This window comes from Anabrus simplex, chromosome 1 (genome assembly GCF_040414725.1).
Source record: "Anabrus simplex isolate iqAnaSimp1 chromosome 1, ASM4041472v1, whole genome shotgun sequence".
In the NCBI taxonomy this organism is placed as follows: domain Eukaryota; kingdom Metazoa; phylum Arthropoda; class Insecta; order Orthoptera; family Tettigoniidae; genus Anabrus; species Anabrus simplex.
The window spans coordinates 1,799,950,761-1,799,972,333 of NC_090265.1; the positions used below are offsets into that span (position 1 = coordinate 1,799,950,761).

The following is a 21,573-nucleotide window of genomic DNA, read 5'->3' on the forward strand; positions in this document are numbered from 1 at the left end:
ACTGTTTGCATTTTTAGATGCTTGGTACTGGCATGGAAAGTGCTCGACGCCCCTAAAACATTGTGGCATAGAACTTTCCTATGACGAGGGGATAAAGTTTCTCGCTTCCATGTGCATTGCAACGCACTAGAATGACCCTCATCCCCCACCCTTGTATGATTCTCCAGCTGGCACTTTCTCCTTTAAAACCATTAGACCGTTTGGGCACGGATTTAAAGGAATGCAATTTCATCGGCAGTGACAATATTGTTCAGTGTCTGCGAATTTATTATACGAGCCACGTTTTTCGTCAACTGTCGGCATCACCAGTGTTCACGGATTCTGTTTTTTCGCACACTGCCTGTTGCGTGATATTACGGCGTTCCTTAAAATGTTGAATACAAAAGAATTCCGATTTCATTCAACTTAGCAATCATGAAGCGCACTGTAAACCCACCGAAGTGAGTGTAAGTGCGAAAAGCTACACCTCCACGTTACGGAACACGTGTTCTGTTATGACGCGGAGAAATTTCGAGTTGAAATTACTCTGTAACATACTGTTGTTTTAAAATATAAAAGTAGTTTTGAATTAAAAGTCTGAATTTCGGTAATGTGGCGGACATTGTACTTCGAATTACGAATTATCCGTATTTCGAATTAAACAATTTAAATAACATGCAAAGCTGTATCTCATGTTTCCGGGAACGAGTACTTCTTCGAATTGGCGGGATTTTAAATGAACCGATTTCGAATTATCGAGGTTATGCTGTAACAGCCTATCTGGAAGGAAACAGCCTATCTGGAAGGAGTGAATGAAATGAACATTCAGCAGTAATAAGAACAGTGTCAAAGAGCCATTTATTTTTCAAAAATCCTTTTAACTGGAAGACAAATAGATATTTTCAGTGTAACAGAGTTGAAATTTTTAACAGCTATTCTAATGAATAGATATAGTTTTTAAGCAGGCTAAGTATGTATTCATCCTGTCTCATTTTATCAACCCATTAACCCTCACATTGTTTTAACATCATTTTAATTTAATTTTATATTCAAATTAGTCTTTAAGGGGAACAATATACCTGAAAATAATGTTTTCAGAAACTTAGCGATTCACCTAAGCTTAACCCCTATGCACCCGTAAGCGGACTGGTACGCCGGGATGCAAGGTCGCATATTGGAGACATTTGTGACATCTGTTGGCTTTTTCCGGAAACATTTCTAATTGAAACCTGTTCTTGGTGTATCAAAATGTCACCAAAGTGCTCTGATATGCTTCTTTGGCAAAGAGAATTGATTAAAATATCGATAGAGAAATCTGTATTCTGTTCTTGACAAGATGGCTGAGAAGGAAGTTGCTTGCTCGCGCGAAATGCTCAGTAATAGCAAAATTCAAAGCATATTTGATGTCTGAGGCTCTGATTTCAGCAGTGTTAGTGAGGAGGAAGTTATTAGTGATCCTGTGCATGAATGAACACGAAATATATCACCAGAGATCTTTGGCGTAGTAATATCGTACGACATGGAATGCCGAATGAATTCTCTTCCGCCCCTCATGTTCCGATTGCGACTGCCGGATTTGAACCTACGATCTTGGTACCTTTTCCACTTTACCACTGATCCTCAGACTAATCCTGAATAATAATAATAATAATAATAATAATAATAATACAGCGAGTGAGACATATGGCTGTAAGTTCGTATTTGGGATATAGGTTCGAATCTCATCATTCACTTACTCATGATTTGTTTCCCATTAGTTCCTTATTTCCAAATCAGGCAAATGTTTGGCTCGTGTCCTATAATTAAGGTCATAACACACACTAAAGAACTTCTGAGGTGAGATAAGTTAATGAAAAATTTAAGATTTCAAAGGAATTTTTTATGTGTTATATTTCTGTATTGTTCTAGTTTTTGTGTCATGAGCAATAGCGTGGAATTTTTCAATAGTATAAAACAGGTCCCGTGATAATACGCGCAGTCGATCACCCACTATACTGTTTTAACCGAAAGCTTGCAACACCCAGATTGCATACTAAAAAGTTGTCGGATTCCTAGCAATGTCAGAGCAAAGGGCAGGTGGGTGCATATGGGTTAACAACAGCTGAAGATGTTCTCAAGTGAGAACGAATCATGTACTGTTTGTAATTAATAATTTGCTAAAAAGCAAATAAAAAGTATCAAAAAGGTGTAAGATTTTCAATTATTGTAACTCTCTGTGACATAATTGAATTGTACGTATCTAGGGGGTTATGCTGAATACATTATTTTTAACAGTATTTAAAAATATACAAACTCTATTTTACAGCATCGCTTTAATTATAACCCTTATTATAGTAACTTTATAGAAGACAGGATACAGTACACACAGTAGTGAAACAAGAAACATAGGTCCGTTAACACCTTTGGAATGTTACTGCTAACCTTTCCTCCCTTCATGGCGAAACTTCTCGTCAATACTACGCAGCCAAGATTCTTAAATGGAGCTTGTCATCACCGACTTCAGGGATTGCTTTCGCATGTGACCGGTAATTAATTCACACCGAGAAACTGGGAGGGTCCGCCGATTTTCCGATCACTAGAAGTTTTAGTTCTTTGGTTCCCGTTGTATTAGCTCCCAGCATCTCTTGTTAACTGTTCCTCTCAAACCACAAATGCCGTATTGCACAGTTAAGTATTTTTTTGCTTTGCTTCAAGGGAGGAAATGTTTGCTTCGAGAAATTTGTGTAACTGAATTTCTAATAATAGAGAAATAAAAACACGTGAAGAATAGGACATACAGTCGGGAAATTTAAGTTGCTTCGAGATACTGAAAATTCGAGGAATGGAGATTCGAGATATCGAGGGTCGACTGTATGGTTATATATATATATTTATATTTGCTTTCTTTATTTTGTTGTATTGTTCATTTTATTTCATTTGTTTAATATGTGTATATCCTAACACTTTTTCTACCATATCACAGAACATTTACGACTTTAATTCTTCTTGTATGCCTCTATATCTAAAATTCTTGCCTTGTTTTATGTTCTTTTGCCTGTGTCCTTTTTCACATGCGATGTTTCAGTTTAATGAGTTCCCCCCCCCCCCCCCAACTCGATGGATGAAGCTGTATGCATAAACCGGCTTCGGTGGTGGGGTCATGTGAGGCGAATGGAGGAGGATAGGTTACCTAGGAGAATATTGGACTCTGCTATGGAGGGTAAGAGAAGTAGAGGTAGACCAAGACGATGATGGTTAGACTCGGTTTCTAACGATTTAAAGATAAGAGGTATAGAACTAAATGAGGCCACAACACTAGTTGCAAATCAAGGATTGTGGCGACGTTTAGTAAATTCACAGAGGCTTGCAGACTGAACGCTGAAAGGCGTAACAGTCTATAATGATAATGTATGTATGTATGTATGTATGTATGTATGTATGTATGTATGTCATTGATAGCCTACATTTCAGTTCGGTAAGAAATTTCATATCCCGTGATAGGCGTGATAGGAAGGGAAACTCTACAACATCCGATATTAATTTACTTCAAAAGAATTTTTAAGTTCTGTATTATTTTAACTTGTGTATTATTTATGGCTCCTTCTCCTTGAAGAAACTTCAAAACATTTTTGCATAGTTTTTGGTTTTAAATAAATTCTCCTTAGTTGGCAGAATGTTGAGCTTTTGGTGAGCTATTTGGTTACACAGTTGGAATGAGCATACTTCTGTCTTAGCCGGATTTGGACGAAGTCTCCACTTTGTGTAGTATGCATTCAAGGTTTTCAAGTCATTGGAGAGAATGCTTTCCCCCTCTTCTAATGTGACAGTTTGGACAGCGATGGCTAAATCATCAGCAAAGCAGAATTTCTTACTGATGGTGTCAGGCATGTCACTAGTGTACAAGTTGAAAAGTAGTGGGGCTAATACAGACCCTTGAGGTAGTACATTTTTTACTTTAAAAGACTGTCTTTTGGCCTATGATGACCTTGAAGTGATGATTTGTCAGCATGTTCTTCAGAAGTGCTGTAAGTTTTCAGCAGCGTGTATGCTTTTCAATTTTGAATAGTAGTCCATCCAGCCATACTGTATCATATGCCGCTGTCAGGTCAACAAAAACGACAGATGTCTTTAACTTCTTCGGGAATCCTGCCTCAGTATGTGATGTTAATGCTAATACTTGTTCACAGCAGCTTCGTTTGGTTCTGAAACCCGCCTGGTATGTTGGTGTTATGTCATTCATTATTTCCTGGATTCGGTTGAGGATGAGGCGTTCCAACAATTTGTAGCAGACACTCGGTAGTGCAATAGGACAGTAGCTAGAGGGGTCATCTGCTGGTTTTCCTGGTTTGAGGATTGCCATGGTTTGAGCCATCTTGAACTCCAGGGGAATGATTCTAGTCTCTAATACGTCACTGAAGAAGTTCTTGAGCCATATTTTCCCATGCTTCCCAAGATATCTTATGAATTCAGGGAAAATATTATCTGAACCTGCAGCCTTCCTCCTTTTTAGCATGATGATGATAGGAAGAGACCAAAGGCCACTTATACGGCACCATTTCTGAAGGTCTGCAGCCCAATATAATGATGAATATTATTATAGTTTTTGGCGTGGTTTACCAACACATTGAGCTTAAAACCTTAGACTCACTTTTACTTTAAGAATATTCCATTAAATTCTAATGTACGGCAAGTAAAATTCATCTCTTCATGACAATGTCATGCTAATGAAGAAATGTATTCCTTCCAGGGCTGTTTTGAGATTTTCTGTAGAGAACTTCACAGTCCTTTTTTATCAAGATATACAGTAGAACCTCGATAATTCGAAATCGGTTAATTCAAAATCCCACCCAATTCTAAGAATCTCTCGTTCCCGGAAACATGAGATACAGTTTTGCATGTTATTTAAATTGTTTAATTCAAAATACGGATAATTCGTAATTCGAAGTACAATGTCGGCCCCATTACCGAAATTCAGACTTTTAATTCGAAACAATAGTATGTTATGGAGTAATTTCAACTCGAAATTTATCCGCGTCATAATAGAACGCGTGTTCCGGAACGTGGAGGGGTAGCTTTACGCACTTACACTCGCTTCGGTGCGTCTACATTGCGCTTCATGATTGCTAAGTTGAATGAAACCGGAATTATTTTGTATTCAACCTTTTAAGGAACACCGTGATATCACGCAACAGGCAGTGTGCGCAAAAACAGAATCTGCGAACACTGGTTTTAAAGGAGAAAGTGCCAGCCGGGGAATCGTACAAGGGTAGGCGAATGGGGGTCATTGTAGTGCGTTGCAATGCACATGGAAGCGAGAAACTTTATCCCTTCGTCATAGGAAAGTTCGATAATCCACAATGTTTTAAGGGCGTCGGGCACCTTCCATGCCAGTACAAAGCATCTAAAAGTGCAAACAGTACAGAAATCCAAAAAATAATGCATTTGCACAGGGGAACCAGCATCATTTATCCTCGTCTTCGAATTGTATGATTTTTTTCTTTCGTTGCGCGAGGTTATGTTTTCAGTGATTTATCCGTTACCTACGTTATACTCAGGCCTGGAAATAGAGCCCGTAAAACGCTATCTAAGTGGTCACACTGAAGTTCAATGCCGGGCCGCTAGGTTCGCTTTCTTGCCCCCTGTCTACCAAGTTCGCGCCTTAAGAGTTTATTAACTGGGTTGGTTGTGAATGTATTATGTATTCGTCTGATGTTAAACATTTGCAGTTCCAGTCATGGCTTATTCACGAGAAATTAAAGGTAGTGGAATTTCGTATCACAAGTTTCCAGTGAATGTTCAATGTTCGAAACATTATACAAAGGGAGAATTACGCATGAGATACGACTTCCAGCTGATGAAATTAGACCTCTGTTCCTACGTTTTGATCCAAGTTACGTCATAAGAATCTGGTGATCCCAAAATTTGTCACTGGACCTTTTTGGAAACAATGCTACAGTGACCGGCGAATATTTGAGAGGCTTCTTCAAACTCAGAAATCTTAAATTAGGATACCAACCAGAAAAATAATTTACCCAACAAATCTGGAGAAAATGAATGTAGCTAGAGCTAAAAATATTGTGTTCCCCTGAAACAATCTCTGGTTTCAAAAGTGTGGAGGTGGTTTGTCCCGAGAACATTAAATACAGTTTAAAATAAACCATTTGTTTTATGAAGCATTTTATGAAATTGTTTGATGCGCATGACGTCTGCAACACTTCACTCGGGACATATTCGAGGAATGAGGACAAACGAGCATCTTTTAGTACTGAAGATGAACGCCTCAGTTAATTAATGATTTCCTGTCATATATAAATAAAATTCAAATGCATTCAGAGAAAGTAAAAACAGATTCATGCGGGAAATGTATCAGGCGTAGATCTTGACTACCCAATCCAATGTGGCCTGCGTAAAATACCTCGTAGGTATACATTTGCATTATGCATTGACGAGGAACCTGACAAGCGATGACATCGAGCTCTTCTTCAGCTACCTAAGATGCCAAGCAGAATACAATGACATTATGGTTCGTGTGGCAAAAGAACAAACAGACTGTAAAGGCTGTTTAGAACATATCTCTTCTCCAGCTACTCAAAGTTCAACGTTGTGTCTTATTCATTTTCAAGATAGATGAGCCGTCAGATACAAAAAATACACTTGCAGTGAACGATGGAAATTGTCACGTCCGCTACGCAGTACTTGCCCCGAAGAGAGTTACTGAATGGTGTACGGTTTTTCTTTTTGAAAGACATGTTCAACAGTGAAATTAAGTGTAGAAAGTGTAAAGACGACAAACCACCTCTTTTTCTACTCTGAAAATTTCTGTGACCTATGTGACAACATTGCTTTGAGCCACTCAAGTAGAAGAGAGAAAGTTTTGAAACTTGATAAGAAGCCCCTCAAAAGGAAAGTTTTTAAACTTCAATGACATATCCAAGCCAATGCAGTACCGCTCTGTAAGTAAATACGTGCAAAAACATTCAGTTCTTTTTATTTAGGATATAATTTACTGATTGACATATACGGACATGCGAATACAAGGGGGCAATGACGCGATCCTTGCGGCTGAATGGTGAACTAGGATGTCACCCGTTTCCATGAATGCATTTCAAGGCCTTGTATTATAGCGTAGGCAACAGATTTATTCAAGTGCATTATTTGAACATTGTAAATTCACCTTGTTGGACACATTTCGGAAAGAGTTTTTTTTACAAGTAATAAATCTCATTGTAGACCGTATTGGACATCAGATATGAACATTAAAACAAGAATAATAGTTAACACCACCTTTCCAATACTTATCTTTCCTTATATTTAGGAAATAAACATTACAACAGGCGTTGTAAGATGAGGCATGTTTCGCTTAACAGTCGTGAGCATCATCAGCCGAAAATAAATCTTAGCCTAAAGTTAGGTCAGGGCCCTGAACCTAGTGTCCTTAACATATATGGCACCGTAAAAATCAACATTTATATTTAGAAAATGAAAATAGGCTTAAAACTAGTGTGAAAAAAACATAGAATGTTAAACATGGCTAAGAGAAAAAACACAATCGAGTTGAGACAGAGGATAAGAACAGAAAGTACAATACAGAGCTGGTAGTGAAATAATTAAAATCATTAGGATATCATTGTTACCAGTCAGTCAATCAGAATGTTCAAATATAAAAACAAGAGTGAAAATATATAAGACTGTTAATCATGGCTGAGTTAGAAAAAACATGTAATTGTGTTGCCAGAGGTTAAAAACATAAGGTACAGCACAGAGCTGGCAGTGTAATAATCAAACTCATGGCTGCCAGTCAGTTAATAAGAATGTTCATACATAACAAAACATGATGGTTATATTCTTTTAACTGAAGAAATAATTAAATCCCACTCTTGTATAGATATGTGAGAACGGGCGAGAGAAATCATATATTGTAGCAGACATGGAGTAGTAACACTTCAAACAGGATTGATCACGCCTGAAGCTGCTTCATTTTTGCTGGGAGTTCAAGACAAAGGATGCCAAGTGCGTGAACTGAAGTCTCTTATGTTGGATGAGCGTTGCCCGGAGACATTAGCCGTTCAAGGGGGTCTGTTAAATTTAAGCCTATTTTCATTTTCCATATACAGTGGAACCTCGATTATCCGTTCCCGGAAAATACGTTTTCCCGGAATATGCGTTCAAATTACGTGGTCCCGCGAGCATCGTAATTAAATCACGTTGTAATAGTCCCGCATTATCCGTTCCTCGAAGAAACGATTTCCCGGATCAACCGTCCAGAAATTCCAGTCCCATCAACGCTAAATCCTCGATCAATCGTTTTTTAATAAACTGTATCTCACAAAAGGACGGCTATGGCATATTTATGGATCTTGGCGTTAACGCCCCGTCACTGCGATAATTAAAGCAAGTACTGTACCGGTACTGGAAAAGCGATCGGCGGTGAACTTGCATAAGGGACCATCTTAGCATCGCATTCGGGTGGTATTGTTTAGAGAATCTCGGAAAATCATAAAGCAGAGAGTGGCGACAACAATTGCAAGGAGACACGGCGCATTTCGACAGCTCTGCTTGAAGACGGAACGAGTTTCGTCAAACGTTCGCACTTATAAAACGTCCATATTACGTCCAGGGTTAGATGTTTATATTTTTACTTTTTTCGATCGTACTGCCGAAGAGGTTTTTGGCACTTTGCTCAGGGCACTGCAGAGTAACCGGGCTTTCAGGCAGGAATCGAAACTGCTTCTTAACACAAATTCAGTATTTTTGATATTATCGTACATGATTATGTTAGCGAGACCAAAACACATGTTGCACCTACATGTAATTTAAAAAAAAGAAAGCCATGGGAGGTCTTGGAATTGCCTATTACTGTTTAGGTCCTAATGTAAGACTGGGAATTTTACGTTTTTGTGTTAAAATACCAAAAACCACAGTCGTTTTATTTGCGCACGTTACATTTTAAATGGTTGGTATAATTTCAAACTCGCACTGACATGTGCAGCGAGCGCGCTTTCCAGATGACCTCAAGGTCACGAATAACCGTAATTTCTGAAGTTTTGATATTTCTTTTATCTTTCCAATTTGATTGGATTTGTGACGCGCAGAATTGAATATAATGCATTCGAGAACTTTTAAGAATCGATACTTATATTCGAAACCATGTTTTCGAGTTCAACATAACCTTTAAAAGTCGACGTAGGCCTAATTTGCGCGGTACGAGATTTCCAGAAACTGACTACGAACAGTATACCGGAGACCAAATTACAATGAAAGATTAAGAAATGAACGGATTTCACATTCATTTTGGGTGCTTTCGTATCTAATATGCTTTATTTTATTAGATGAGAGAATTAAAAACTACTTGTGGTCGATTGTCGTTTGGCTTGGCGTTATTAGATTTTTCGAAGAGTTTGGCTAGCCTAATCAAAGTCGCCGAACTGAAAGAAGTTTTCACGGGAAACTGACGAAAATTCCCCTGTAAAACTGAATATAAAGTATCGAGATTTTGAACTCGCGTACCGGTAATTAATGCGGTTTCGTGGTCTAACATGCCCGCCTCTCATCCAGAGGCCCCGGTTCGATTGCGACCAGGTCAGACAATTTTACCTGGATATAAGTCTGGTTCCAGGTCCACTCAGCCTACGTGATTACCTTTAATAGTGGAGCTATCTAATGGTGAGATGGCGACCCCGATCTACAGAGCCAGGAATATCAGCCGAGAGGATTCGTCGCACTGACCATGCGCACCTCGTAATCTGGAGTCCTTCGGGCTGAGCAGCGGTCACTTGGCAGGCAAAGTCCCACTGGGGCTGTAGTTTGGTTTGGTTTAGGAGTTTTGTAAGATTATAATTATACATATTTCATTTTTGTGATGTTTAGCCAAATTGTTGATGGTTTTCATTCATTCCCGGATTTTCCGTTTTCCCGTATTGTGCGTTTTATTTTCATGGTCCCTCGAAAATCGGAGAATCGAGGTTTCACTGTATAAATGTTGATTCTTAGGGTGCCATATATGTTAAGGACACTAGGTTCAGGGCCCTGACCTAACTTTAGGCTAAGATTTATTTTCGGCTGATGATACGACTGTTAAGCGAAACATGTCCCATCTTACAACGCCTGTTGTAATGCTTATTTCCTAAATATAAGGAAAGATAAGTATTGGAAAGGTGGTGTTAACTATTATTCTTGTTTTAATGTTCAATAGTTTTTTTCCATGGCATTTGAAAGGTTTAAACTGTGAATCGAGGTGATTGCATGTATTAATGGGTCTTAGAGAATACTTAGTGATGCGGCAAGTGTTTACATTTATGAAGAAAGAGAGAAGTGCCATGGCGGGAAATCGTACAAGGATAGTCATAAGAAAGTTCAATTTTAAGGGCATCGGGTACTTTCTGTGTAAATACAAGGCATCTAAAATGCATACAGTATAGCAATCCAATAAAAAAAGCACTTGCACATGGGAGTCAGCAGAGATTTCAGCTCGTCTTTGAATCGTGCTAATTCTTTCTTCCTTTCTTTCTTTCTTTTGTTGCGTGAGGTTATGTTTGCCAGTGAGATATCCAAGTGCATAGTTTGAATACTGTAAATGTTCCTTCTTGGATACATTTTGGAAATAGTTCTTTTTTCGTAGCATTGGAAAGGTATGAACTATGAATCAAGGCTAACTGCATGCAGTAACGGGCCTTAGAATATTTTGTAACGCGGCGAGGGTTGGTACTTCTGAATTGCGAATTGGCAGTTAATTCGAAATCACGTAATTCAAAGTCTGATTTTTGAGTCCCAACGACTTCAAATTAACGAGGTTTTACTGTATAGAGAAAGCATATCCTATAAGTTTCTCAATCCGTTGAACACAAAATTTATCAACCAATCAATGAACCATCAGTGGTCAGCATTTAGGGCTGTTGCCCAGGTGGCAAATTCCCTCTCAGTTGTTTACCTATACCTTTCTTAAATGTATTCAAAGAACTTGGAAACTTATCAAACGTTTCCCTTGATAAATGATTCTAGTACCTTATTTTCATAATATAAATGAAGACCTTGGGGGGAAAATAGTGATAAGCCTCATTTTGTAAGTTCTGAGATATAATGAAATTAATTTTCACAAAATATTTACTGCTAACATTTTTGATTTTTGAAACATATTACTAACGACAGTGGTACATGTAGTCCTTCTTTATAACATCCTGGAGAAAAATGCATCAAGAAACAGTATTATAAGGAATTCGAGTATATTAAACACTGAATGTGCCTACCAATTTGAGGATTATAATTATTTACATGCAATGTGGATAAAGTAGTGAACAATTGACAATACAAGAAAACATCTCTATGAAATATACGCAAATACATACAGAACGAAACAAGTTAGTAACACAATTACAATAATTAAATGCTTTGATTAATATCAGTTAAGTAGTCTTTCTCACTCTCAACTGGACTTATCTCTCTCATCCTCATCAATGAACATTCCTGTACTGTTTGTTCCACTGCACTTCAAACTACCATCAAATTCATTGAAGCACTTTCCTTACTGCCCTAGGAAAGGAAGAAAAATTCTGAATGTAGACGTATGTTTAATAAAATGAACTACGTTAAAGAAAAATAATTTAATATAATGTTACTGCTTTTACGTATCACTAACTACTTTTATGGTTTTTGGATACTCCGAGATGCTGAAATTTTGTCCTGCAGGAGTTCTTTAAATCTATCGACACGAAGCTGATGTATCTGAGCGCCTTCAAATACCTAGATCAAACCCACTAACTTAAGGTCAGAAAGCTAGTGCCCTACCGCCTATGCTAGCCACCCTGGCATGTTAAAGAGATGTCACATAATGCGGTTACCCAATTATTTTAAAGAAAATAACCGGTAAACTAATAATAACCTACATAGCACCGGTACATCAACAAGTGAAAAAAGTTATAACCCACATAGTCGCATAAAGGATGTGTATAGAGCAGTTATGTTTATGGAGGAGGAGTGGTGGAAAGACCGAAGAAAGTGGAGAGGAACCATATTTGCCCCTACCCGGCTACAGCTGGATAAAGGGAAATGATGATGATGATGATGATGATGATGGTGAGTATGATTTGATAATAATAATAATGAATACTAATGCTAATACTTTTGCAAAAGGTATTTTATGTCACAGCATGTAAATAGTTACAACTAGAGCCCGGATTTCCATGCAGATGCATGTTTTTATATAAGCTAGCTACACTTCTCAAACTTAGCAAATATTTGTTTTACGGATTAACAATTCCAAATGACCGTTCTGTTTCCGTGCATGTTTGCATGTTTTGGCATTTTTTGGAGAAAATTCATGCATAATGCATATTTGGAAGATTTTGGATTTAATAGCGCATATTTGGACATTTAATATTGCATAATATGACTTTTATTCTGACTTTGATGCATATATATTGTTAACTTGCATCATAGTGCATTTTCTGAATGTTAGTTTGCAGAATTTGGGACAATTGTTCACGTTGTAGGCTACAGTATGTCTATTACTGAGAGACGGAGAGAATGTATTCCTGGCATCCTATGTGACAACCATAGTTAGTAGCCTGCATACGGTACAGGTCCTACAGTATAATGCAATTAACCAAACACTTTCTTATCTGTTGCTTGAGTAAACAATGACGAAAGTCGGAAGGCCCCACGTTGAAATCTAATTCTTAGGAATAAGGTGTCCCAGTTTTACAGTTGTACATTGCTATAAATTGAACCGTAATTTGTGCATTAATCATTGACGGCTCATTTTTCATCTGTTAGACGAACAAAAGAAACCTTGTATCGCACTTCTGTGGCGCCGCGTTACTGGGATAGCAGCTTACAAATTGTGGTTTTTCATTGAACCCTCTACTGTTGTTATCCTGGAATGTCCTACCCGGAACTCTCAATTGTCACACGTCTGTGTTATCGCAGCAAGCAATCGTTACCACTTATTGAGGACATTCAAATGTGTCTGCAATCATCGCATGGAGAAGCAGATGCCGCAGATAGAGATAAGTTGAACATACTAATTCGTTCAAATCCTGATTTTGAATTCGTCAAGCTTATAAAAGACGTATTGTGGTGAAAATGCAAAAGACATACAATTTGACCTCACTTTGTCCAAATAGTGCATGGAAATCCGGGCTCTAGTTATAACCAACATTCAAAAGCACATGGTAAACAAAGCTGCTAGTCATCTCGAAAATGTATTTGTTCACTACTTCCAGATGAACTTCCATAATATGTCTGGGTTTCGACATAATCCGGATCCTTTAAACTGTCATCTGTGTCCATAAACTCCTCAACTTCATTGTTTTCTGTACCATAAATGACATTTGTTTTGCAGAAGGCACATCATTAGAAATATGATCCGCCATCTTGGAAATGTGGATTGTCATTGTTTACTGCAGAGACATGTGGCTTGTTATAAAAATGAAGCTTAATTGTTCTGCCATCCCTCATTAAATCAACTAGCTTTTTGATAAAAATGAAACTTCATGTTGGATAGAACTGTTTACTACAAAAAACTGAAAATTTTAAAATTTGAGGGATATATCTATTTTCTCCCCGAGTTCTTCAAATATGTCTCAATTTGTCCTCTTAAATTTCGACTTTATCTTCATATTGTGATCTTTCGTACTTTTGAAAGCTCCACTCAAGCTTATTCGTGTAGTAATGTCATTCTATGCAATCTCTCCACTGGTAGCTCAGAACGTACCGCTTAGTCAAACAACTCTTCTCCTCCTCCCAAGTCTTCCCAACCCAAAGTCTGCAGCATTTTCTTAACACTGCTCTTGTTGGAAATAACCAAGAATGAATTGCGTTGATTTTCTTTGGATCTTTTCCAGTTCTTGTTTGAAGTAATTGTGGTGAGAGTTCCATACATTGGAATCATAGTGTACTTGGGTGCTTACCAGAGACTTATATGCCCTTTCCTTTACATCCTTACTACAACCCTTAATTACCCTTATAACCATGTGAAGAGCTTTCTTTACAGCCTCATTAATGTGATTACTACAATGAAGATCATTCCTTAACACCTAAGGTACTAAAACCCTGTCAAGAAGGTTGAAAGAACTCTAACCTACTGGGAAAATATTTTTTTTTATTACCAATAGAATGACATGTTCCTTTCTGCTAAAACATCCTCAGATTCTATAAGCTTACTTTTTTATTATCTGTGTGTATGTACAAAATGATTTACTTTATTTTATAAACTTGTCATTGATTAAGAATGGGTGATATGAACAACTGCAATGTTAAAATTCTTTGTACAACATCTTTACAAATATGAAATTGTTTTCTGAACTTGCAGCCTGCTGTTCTGAGCAGTAATTTTATACATTTATACACATGATATACACATGATTTGACAGAATCTGACAATGTTCTTGTGGAACAAAACATTTCATTCTATCATTTGCAGATACGTTATAGTGTTTCTTAAATTTATATTTTGTGTTCAGCAGACTGAAAAATGAAAAAATTGTACTAACAAAGTTGATCTGAAAAGAATGTCTTTCCATCTTAACAAATGATAAACATAAATTGTTATGCAATAAACAGGAGAGTGAAAAGATTTAATGAGAATAAAAATACATTCCCCTTTTCCTTCTGCTAATATTTGTTAGTGTCCTGTTCTTGAATTATTACTTGTTTTTCAGTATTGACAGAGTATTTGGATATTTTTCAGGCTAGAAATTTGGCCTGGATATGTGACAGCTGTGGATGAATACGAAGGAGGTATTCAACTGTGCTGTGATTCTTCTCACAGAGTGCTGCGACAACAGACAGTTCTCCAGTGCATGTTAGTACACAAACAATTTTAATTTTTAAAATATATATGTACATGCTATTTGTTGGGTTTTTCTTAGCTGCACTTCTTGATTGGCAGGTCATAGAACTGGGCTGTTTCTTGAATTACTGGGCCAGGGGCCTGTTCCACAAATGAACTTGACAGCTTTTCACTTTGAGCTTCGCACTTTTCAGTTCAAATTTTGTTCCACCATCACTTTTCACATTTATCTTGCAAAGTGAAAAGTTAGGAATCTCTTCGCTTTTCAAGCCAATTATGTTCCTCTATTGGTACAGAAATGCAAAGTGCATAGAAATGAAGTGGAACGTTTTCAGAAAACTTGCAAAGAGATGATTCAAGTACGTACAGTAGAACTTCGATAATTCGAAATCGCTTAATTCAAAATCTCACATAATTCGAAGAAGCTCTCGTTACAAACCATTATTCTTGTCATTGTTCCGTATTGAAAACAGCTTTATCACTAAGTTTACACACGGAATATTTTATTACACCACCTGTTCAATACAATCCATTTTTTTTCCTTCACAAACTAATTCCTTTGATATTAGTTCTGTTTATATTGTATTATAGCTGGGGTACCTTTCTCCACTTTCACTCACTCCGGTGTGTCTACAGTGTGCTTCATACATGCTAAGTTAGAGTGAAATAGTAATTATTTTGTATTCAGCATTTTAAGGAACGCCACAATATCACGTAGCAGGCAGTGTGTAGAGAAATGTAATCCACTAACATTGACAATGCCGATAGTTGGCGAAAAAGCGTTTCTTATATAACCAATTCATACGCACCATAGGATATTGCCAGTGCCGATGTAACTGCATTTTTCTTTTTTAATGCGGAGCCTGGACGGACAAGGTTTTTAAGGAGAGAAGTGCCAGCCGGGAAATCGTAGAAGGGTAGGTGTCACTGTACTGTGTTGCAATGCACACGGAAGCGAGAGATTTCCCTCGTCCCACGATGTTTTATGGGTGTCGGGCACTTTCCATGCAAGTACTTAAAATGCATGTGGTACAGTAATCCAAGAGATAATGCATTTGCACAGGAGAGCCAGCATAATTTGTCCTGATCTTTGAATTGCTTTTTCTTTCGTTGCGTGAGGTTATGTTTGCCAGTGTTTAATTCAAGTGCATTATTTGAATATTGTAAATGTACCTTGTTGGATAAATTTCATAAATAGTGTTTCCCATTGTATTTGAAAGGTTTAAACTGAGAATCAAGGTGATTGCATGCATTAATGGGTCTTAGAATACTTCGTGACGCAGCAAGAGTTGCCATTTCTAAATTACGAGACAAGGCGGCCGTGGACAAGTGCCATAGCGAAATCTTACAAGGATAGTCACTGTACTGTGTTGTAATGCAGACCGGAGTGAGAGACATCCTCCTCTCGTCATACGAAAGTTCGATAAGCCACGATGTTTTAAGGGCAGTGGGTAGTTTCCGTGCAAGTACTAGGCATCTAAAACGCATCCAATGCAGTAATCCAATGAATAAAGCACTTGCACAGGGGAACCAGTATAGATTTCTCCTCGTCTCTGAATAATTGTTTCTTTTTTTTTTTTTTTTTTTTAAATTTCACTGCGTGAGATTATGTTTGCCAGTGAGTTATTCAAGTGCATTATTTGAATACTGTAAATGCACCCTGTTGGATGGAAACAGTGTACAGATCGGGGAAGGGTAGCACTGACGTGGATTCGGAATTATTTGATAGGATATGCAGCTATGTGGGAAACGACATGGAAAGAAATGTGATTGTAGCAGGATATCTGAATTTGCCAGATGTCAATTGGGAAGGAAATGCAAACGACAGGAAGCATGACCAACAAAAGGCAAATAAGTTAATATGGGAAGGACAGCTGATTCAGAAAATGATGGAACCAACCAGAGGGAAAAATATCCTGGATGTGGTGCTGATAAAACCAGATGAGCTCTATAGGGAAACTGAAGTATGGTATTAGTGATCATGAAGCTGTTTTTGTCGTAGTTAAAAATAAATGTGCTAGAAAGGAAGGTCTTAAAAGTAGGACTGTTAGGCAGTACCATATGGCTGACGGTACTCTCGTTAATATTGATGCTCCTACTTAGCATGAAGACGTTTATGTTTATAGACATGGGAATCATTCTCTCAATATTATGTTCATTAGTGGTTGCGGACTTTATCTTCTACAGTGTTAATGCTAGCTGGCTGGCTAGTGAGCACGATTCCATTGTCCTGAGAAACACTGCTGTATGTGGACATTTTGACTCAGGTTGGAGGCCATTCCCAGGGCAGTTATGATGGGTGACAGTGCCTATGGACTAAGCGAGTGGCTAATACCCCTCTTAATAGAATCCTGAAGATGCTGTTGAACAACGATTTAACAAGGCACATAAATTGACACAGCGTATTGTTGAGACCAGTATTGGAATTTTGAAGGAACATCCCCCTGCTTAAACCACTTACAATTATGTCTAATAAAAGTGGGAAAGGTGGTCTCAGCATGTATTGTGTAGCATAATATTGCATGTAAGTTTGGAAGAGAATACGAAGGAGACTTACTTACCTTAATAGATGAAAATGAAGACCCCCAATCCTGGAAATAATGATGCACCTGATCTAGACGCTGTTGCTTAACTCAATTCATTGTTGAGATATTTTGCTAACTGAACAGAACAATAATATCTGTTTCAACATTAATAACATTTTTATTTACTATGGTGTATTTCTAGTGACCTACATACAATAAACATGTTGCTATGTAATTTACGTTCAAATGAATCAATCAACACTTTCGTTGGCTATGTATTCTAAGCATTCGTCTGTAGTACATACAATATCCTGAGAAGCAGAAACTGTAATGCCATTCATAAATTCTGAAAATGGTATCCCTAATTCTCTTTCCATCTTCAGAGTTTGCAACTTCCTATGGTAAATTTCTGCACAGGAATGTTCCTGCCTCATTTTTTGCTGGTGTTGTATCTTTCTCACTCTCTTGTTTCTTTTTTTATTTTGTCTGTCCACCACCGTGTCTCCTTTCCCTTAAACTTTGCTTTTGTTTTCCCGCATACCTCAGTTGCTGCTTCCACAAATGTCTGTCTTAAATTGTCCCACTCTTCTTCTCCACTTCATATTTGCATGTTAGGCAACTTCCTTTTTTATCCAGTCTTGGAATGCCATTCTTTTATCCTCCTTCTACAATTTCCAAATCCTGATCTTTGGTTTCTTCAATAAAATTTTAGGGATTTTTACTTGTTTTAATTCCACAATTAATAATATATGATCAAACTGGCTGAGTCAGCAAAGAGGATGCATCTGGATGTGCTAGGAGTAAATGACATTCGGGTAAGGAGAGATAACGAGGAAGAGATAGGAGATTATAAAGTGTACTTGACAGGTGTTAGAAAGGGAAGGGCAGAGTCTGGGGTAGGGCTCTTTATCAGGAATACCATTGCATGCAACATAGTTTCTGTTAGGCACGTAAATGAGCGAATGATGAGGGTAGATTTGTCAGTGGGAGGAATTAGGACTAGAATTGTGCTTGTGTATTCACCATGTGAGGGTGCAGATGAGGATGAAGTTGACAAGTTTTATGAAGCATTGAGTGACATCGTGGTCAGGGTCAACAGCATGGATAGAATAGTGCTAATGGGCGATTTCAATGCGAGAGTTGGGAATAGAACTGAAGGATACGAAAGGGTGATAAGGTAAATGTGGGGAAGATATGGAAGCTAATGGGAATGGGGAGCGTTTGCTGGACTTCTGTGCTAGTGTGGGTTTAGCTGTTACGAATACATTATTCAAGCATAAGGCTATTCACCGCTACACATGGGAGGCTAGGGGTACCAGATCCATAATAGACTATATCTTAACAGACTTTGAATTCAGGAAATCTGTTAGGAATGTACGAGTTTTCCGGGGATTTTTCGATGATACAGACCACTATCTGATCTGTAGTGAACTAAGTATCTCTAGGCCTAGGGTAGAGAAAGTGAAATCTGTCTGCAAACGTATAAGGGCAGAAAATCTCCAGGACGAGGAAATTAGACAGAATGTTGTGGACGACAAAACAACATATTCGCCACACATAACAAAGTTCAGTTCCATAGGCGCACAAATACAATTTAGAAACAAGTCAGATGGAGGACCAGACTGCCCCTAACGAGCAGACACAAACACATCATTCAGAAGGTGATTCAAACATTTATTACACATGAATAAAACACTGCACATTTACACGTATGTACAACAAATTCAGAGGTACACCAAAACACGTGTACTGCTGCCGACATGCATGTGTGTGTGTGTGTGTGTGTGTGTGTGTGTGTGTGTCAAAACTCAGCAGCACATTGCCTACTGTAACAAAATGAAATGTGGCAGGCGATTACCAACACAAAAGCCGCAACATACTCCCCCTTTGAGGGATCTCAACACTCAAAATCAAAGTCAAGTGTTTATGCTCATCACAGACAAATGAATAGAAAAAAGAAAACTCAGATACAACATATATAAATGGGCAATGGACACAATTTCTCTATGGCACGGTGCAAAAGACCAGTTTTAGTCTTTACACTGACCACACGAGTAATATTGTCACAACCAGGATGGAGCTCCTGGATTATACCAGTCTTCCAAACCAGAGGGAGAAGGTTATCCTCCCTTAGAAGCACCAGATCTCCCACAGTTGGAGTCCACTTTCCTACGGAAGACCATGTACGTCTTTGTTGAAGTGATTGTATGTATTCCTTTGACCACCTCTGCCAAAAATCGTGATATAGCTGTTGTACCAAATTCCATTTCATTAGACAGAAGCGGGAGCTGTTGGATATGTCTGGAGAGGGGATAGAGGTCAGTCGTCTCCTTACTAGAAAATGTCCAGGTGTCAAATGGCATTGATCATTGGGGACGTCAGTCATTGAACAGAGAGGTCTCGAGTTCAACACTGACTCAATTTGATACAAAAGAGTACTCAGCTCTTCAAAATTAAGAATGCATTTTGCTAGGGTCCGCTTTAACCTCTTAAGCGGGGAGCTCGGTACGCACTAGCTCACTCTCAGGTGGGGAGCGATTTCCCTGATTAAAGAAAATATTCAATTACTTGATTAAAAAACAATCTTAGACTAAAATGAACTATTGAATGGCTAAAAGAGAAATATTCACTTGAATATAATTTATTTAATTCTTAAATTCTATTATTTTAATTTTTCAATACTTTGTGCAAAAACGTACTAAGTGCTTTCACACTGTGATATCGAGATTGCTTCTTCCTAACAGTAAAGCTCTGGTTTTTGTTTATACAGAAACTTTCACCTGACTATTTTAGGCAGTTTACTATCAATCTCTGTCTGGAAATAAATATATAAACTGTAGATTTACAAAGTTTACATATACTTAAAAGATGTGGAATGGAATAAGTTATCATACTCATGCAATTTTCTGTTATGTTGGTTAGCGCTTTCGAGGGATCAAGTTTATATAGCCTCCCTACAATTATTAAGTCACACAAACGGACTACATTATACTACAATTCAGGTAAAATTTACAATATCTGCAGTCTTCACAGTGTTATGTCTTTTACAGCTGTTCATTATGATACACACGGAAGCCGGTCATGTTGTATAACCTGTATCGCCTTTGCATAATTCATATAATTCCATTCCGAAACGCGATTGTTTTCTTGTTATGTAAGCTTTCCACTCTAACCACCCTTTCCATAGCAAGAGGTTCTCATCAATTTACATTTTGCCATCAGGGGTACAATCTTCCGAAAATTAAGCTAACAGGTGGTCAAATACTGGATTAATCTTGTATATTTTTGGAGGAAGTTGTGCATTATTCACCTTATTGTCAGAGATATGTATAAAGCTGTGGAGGAAAATCTAATAATAATAATAATAATAATAATAATAATAATGTTATTGGCTTCATGTTTGTGGGTTACTGTAGTCACGTCCTGTTTCGTGAACCATGGGACAGGCTGAGTGGCCTAGTAAGTGGTCCTGAGAGTCGGGATACCAGTTGCTATGGAATGGGAGTGGGCATCTCGGACATATTCTGAGTCATGGCCCTCCTTGCGCTCAGGCGGCTAGGACTATACAATTCACCAGTGGTCCATAACCCATTAGAGGAGAGATCCTCACTTGGACTATGTGCAAGTAGGGTAGCATCCTGCTTCGTGAATTTACCGTGCTCAGAACATTTTAAGCAAGCCTCCCACCTATGGGAGTAACAGAGTCCCACTCCCATTTGACAGGCGAGGGACTCCTTGGAAACAACTTGGCGAACGAATGGAATTCGATGGGGAGCTATCAATATTAATGGGGCTTATGGAAGAAAGAAAGTAGAACTGGCTGAGTCAGCAAAGAGGATGCATTTGGATGGGCTAGGAGTAAGTAATATTCGGGTAAGGGGAGATAACGAGGAAGAGATAGGAGATTACAAAGTGTACTTGACGGGTGTTAGAAAGGGAAGGGCTTGCATCCGGGAGATAGTAGGTTTGAATCCCACTATCGGCAGCCCTAAAGATGGTTTTCCGTGGTTTCCCATTTTCACACCAGGCAAATGCTGGGGCTGTACCTTAATTAAGGCCACGGCCGCTTCCTTCCAACTCCTAGAGCTTTCCTATCCCATCGTCGCCATAAGTCCTATGTGTTTCGGTGCGACGTAAAGCCACTAGCATTTCAATCGCCATACCCATGTGGGAGAACAATAAAACTTTGATTTCCATCTATTCAATACAGTAAAAGCAATTATAAAATTAGGATCTCATCCTTATTTTATTGTTTAATTTTTGAACATCTTTAGCTATAAAACTTCTTACAAGGTTAAACTGGTA

The 21,573-nt window shown here is 38.1% G+C and overlaps 1 protein-coding gene across 3 annotated transcripts in view; it reads left to right on the forward strand.

The window, feature by feature from the left end:
• AGO3 (Argonaute 3) overlaps window positions 1–21,573 on the forward strand; it is a 466,191-nt gene that overhangs the window by 173,131 nt on the left and 271,487 nt on the right. For all 3 annotated transcript variants that reach the window (XM_067138589.2, XM_067138590.2, XM_067138588.2), the window contains exon 6: window positions 14,642–14,755. In XM_067138589.2, coding sequence (XP_066994690.2) covers window positions 14,642–14,755 — 114 coding nt within the window. The remainder of the gene's footprint in view (window positions 1–14,641; window positions 14,756–21,573) is intronic.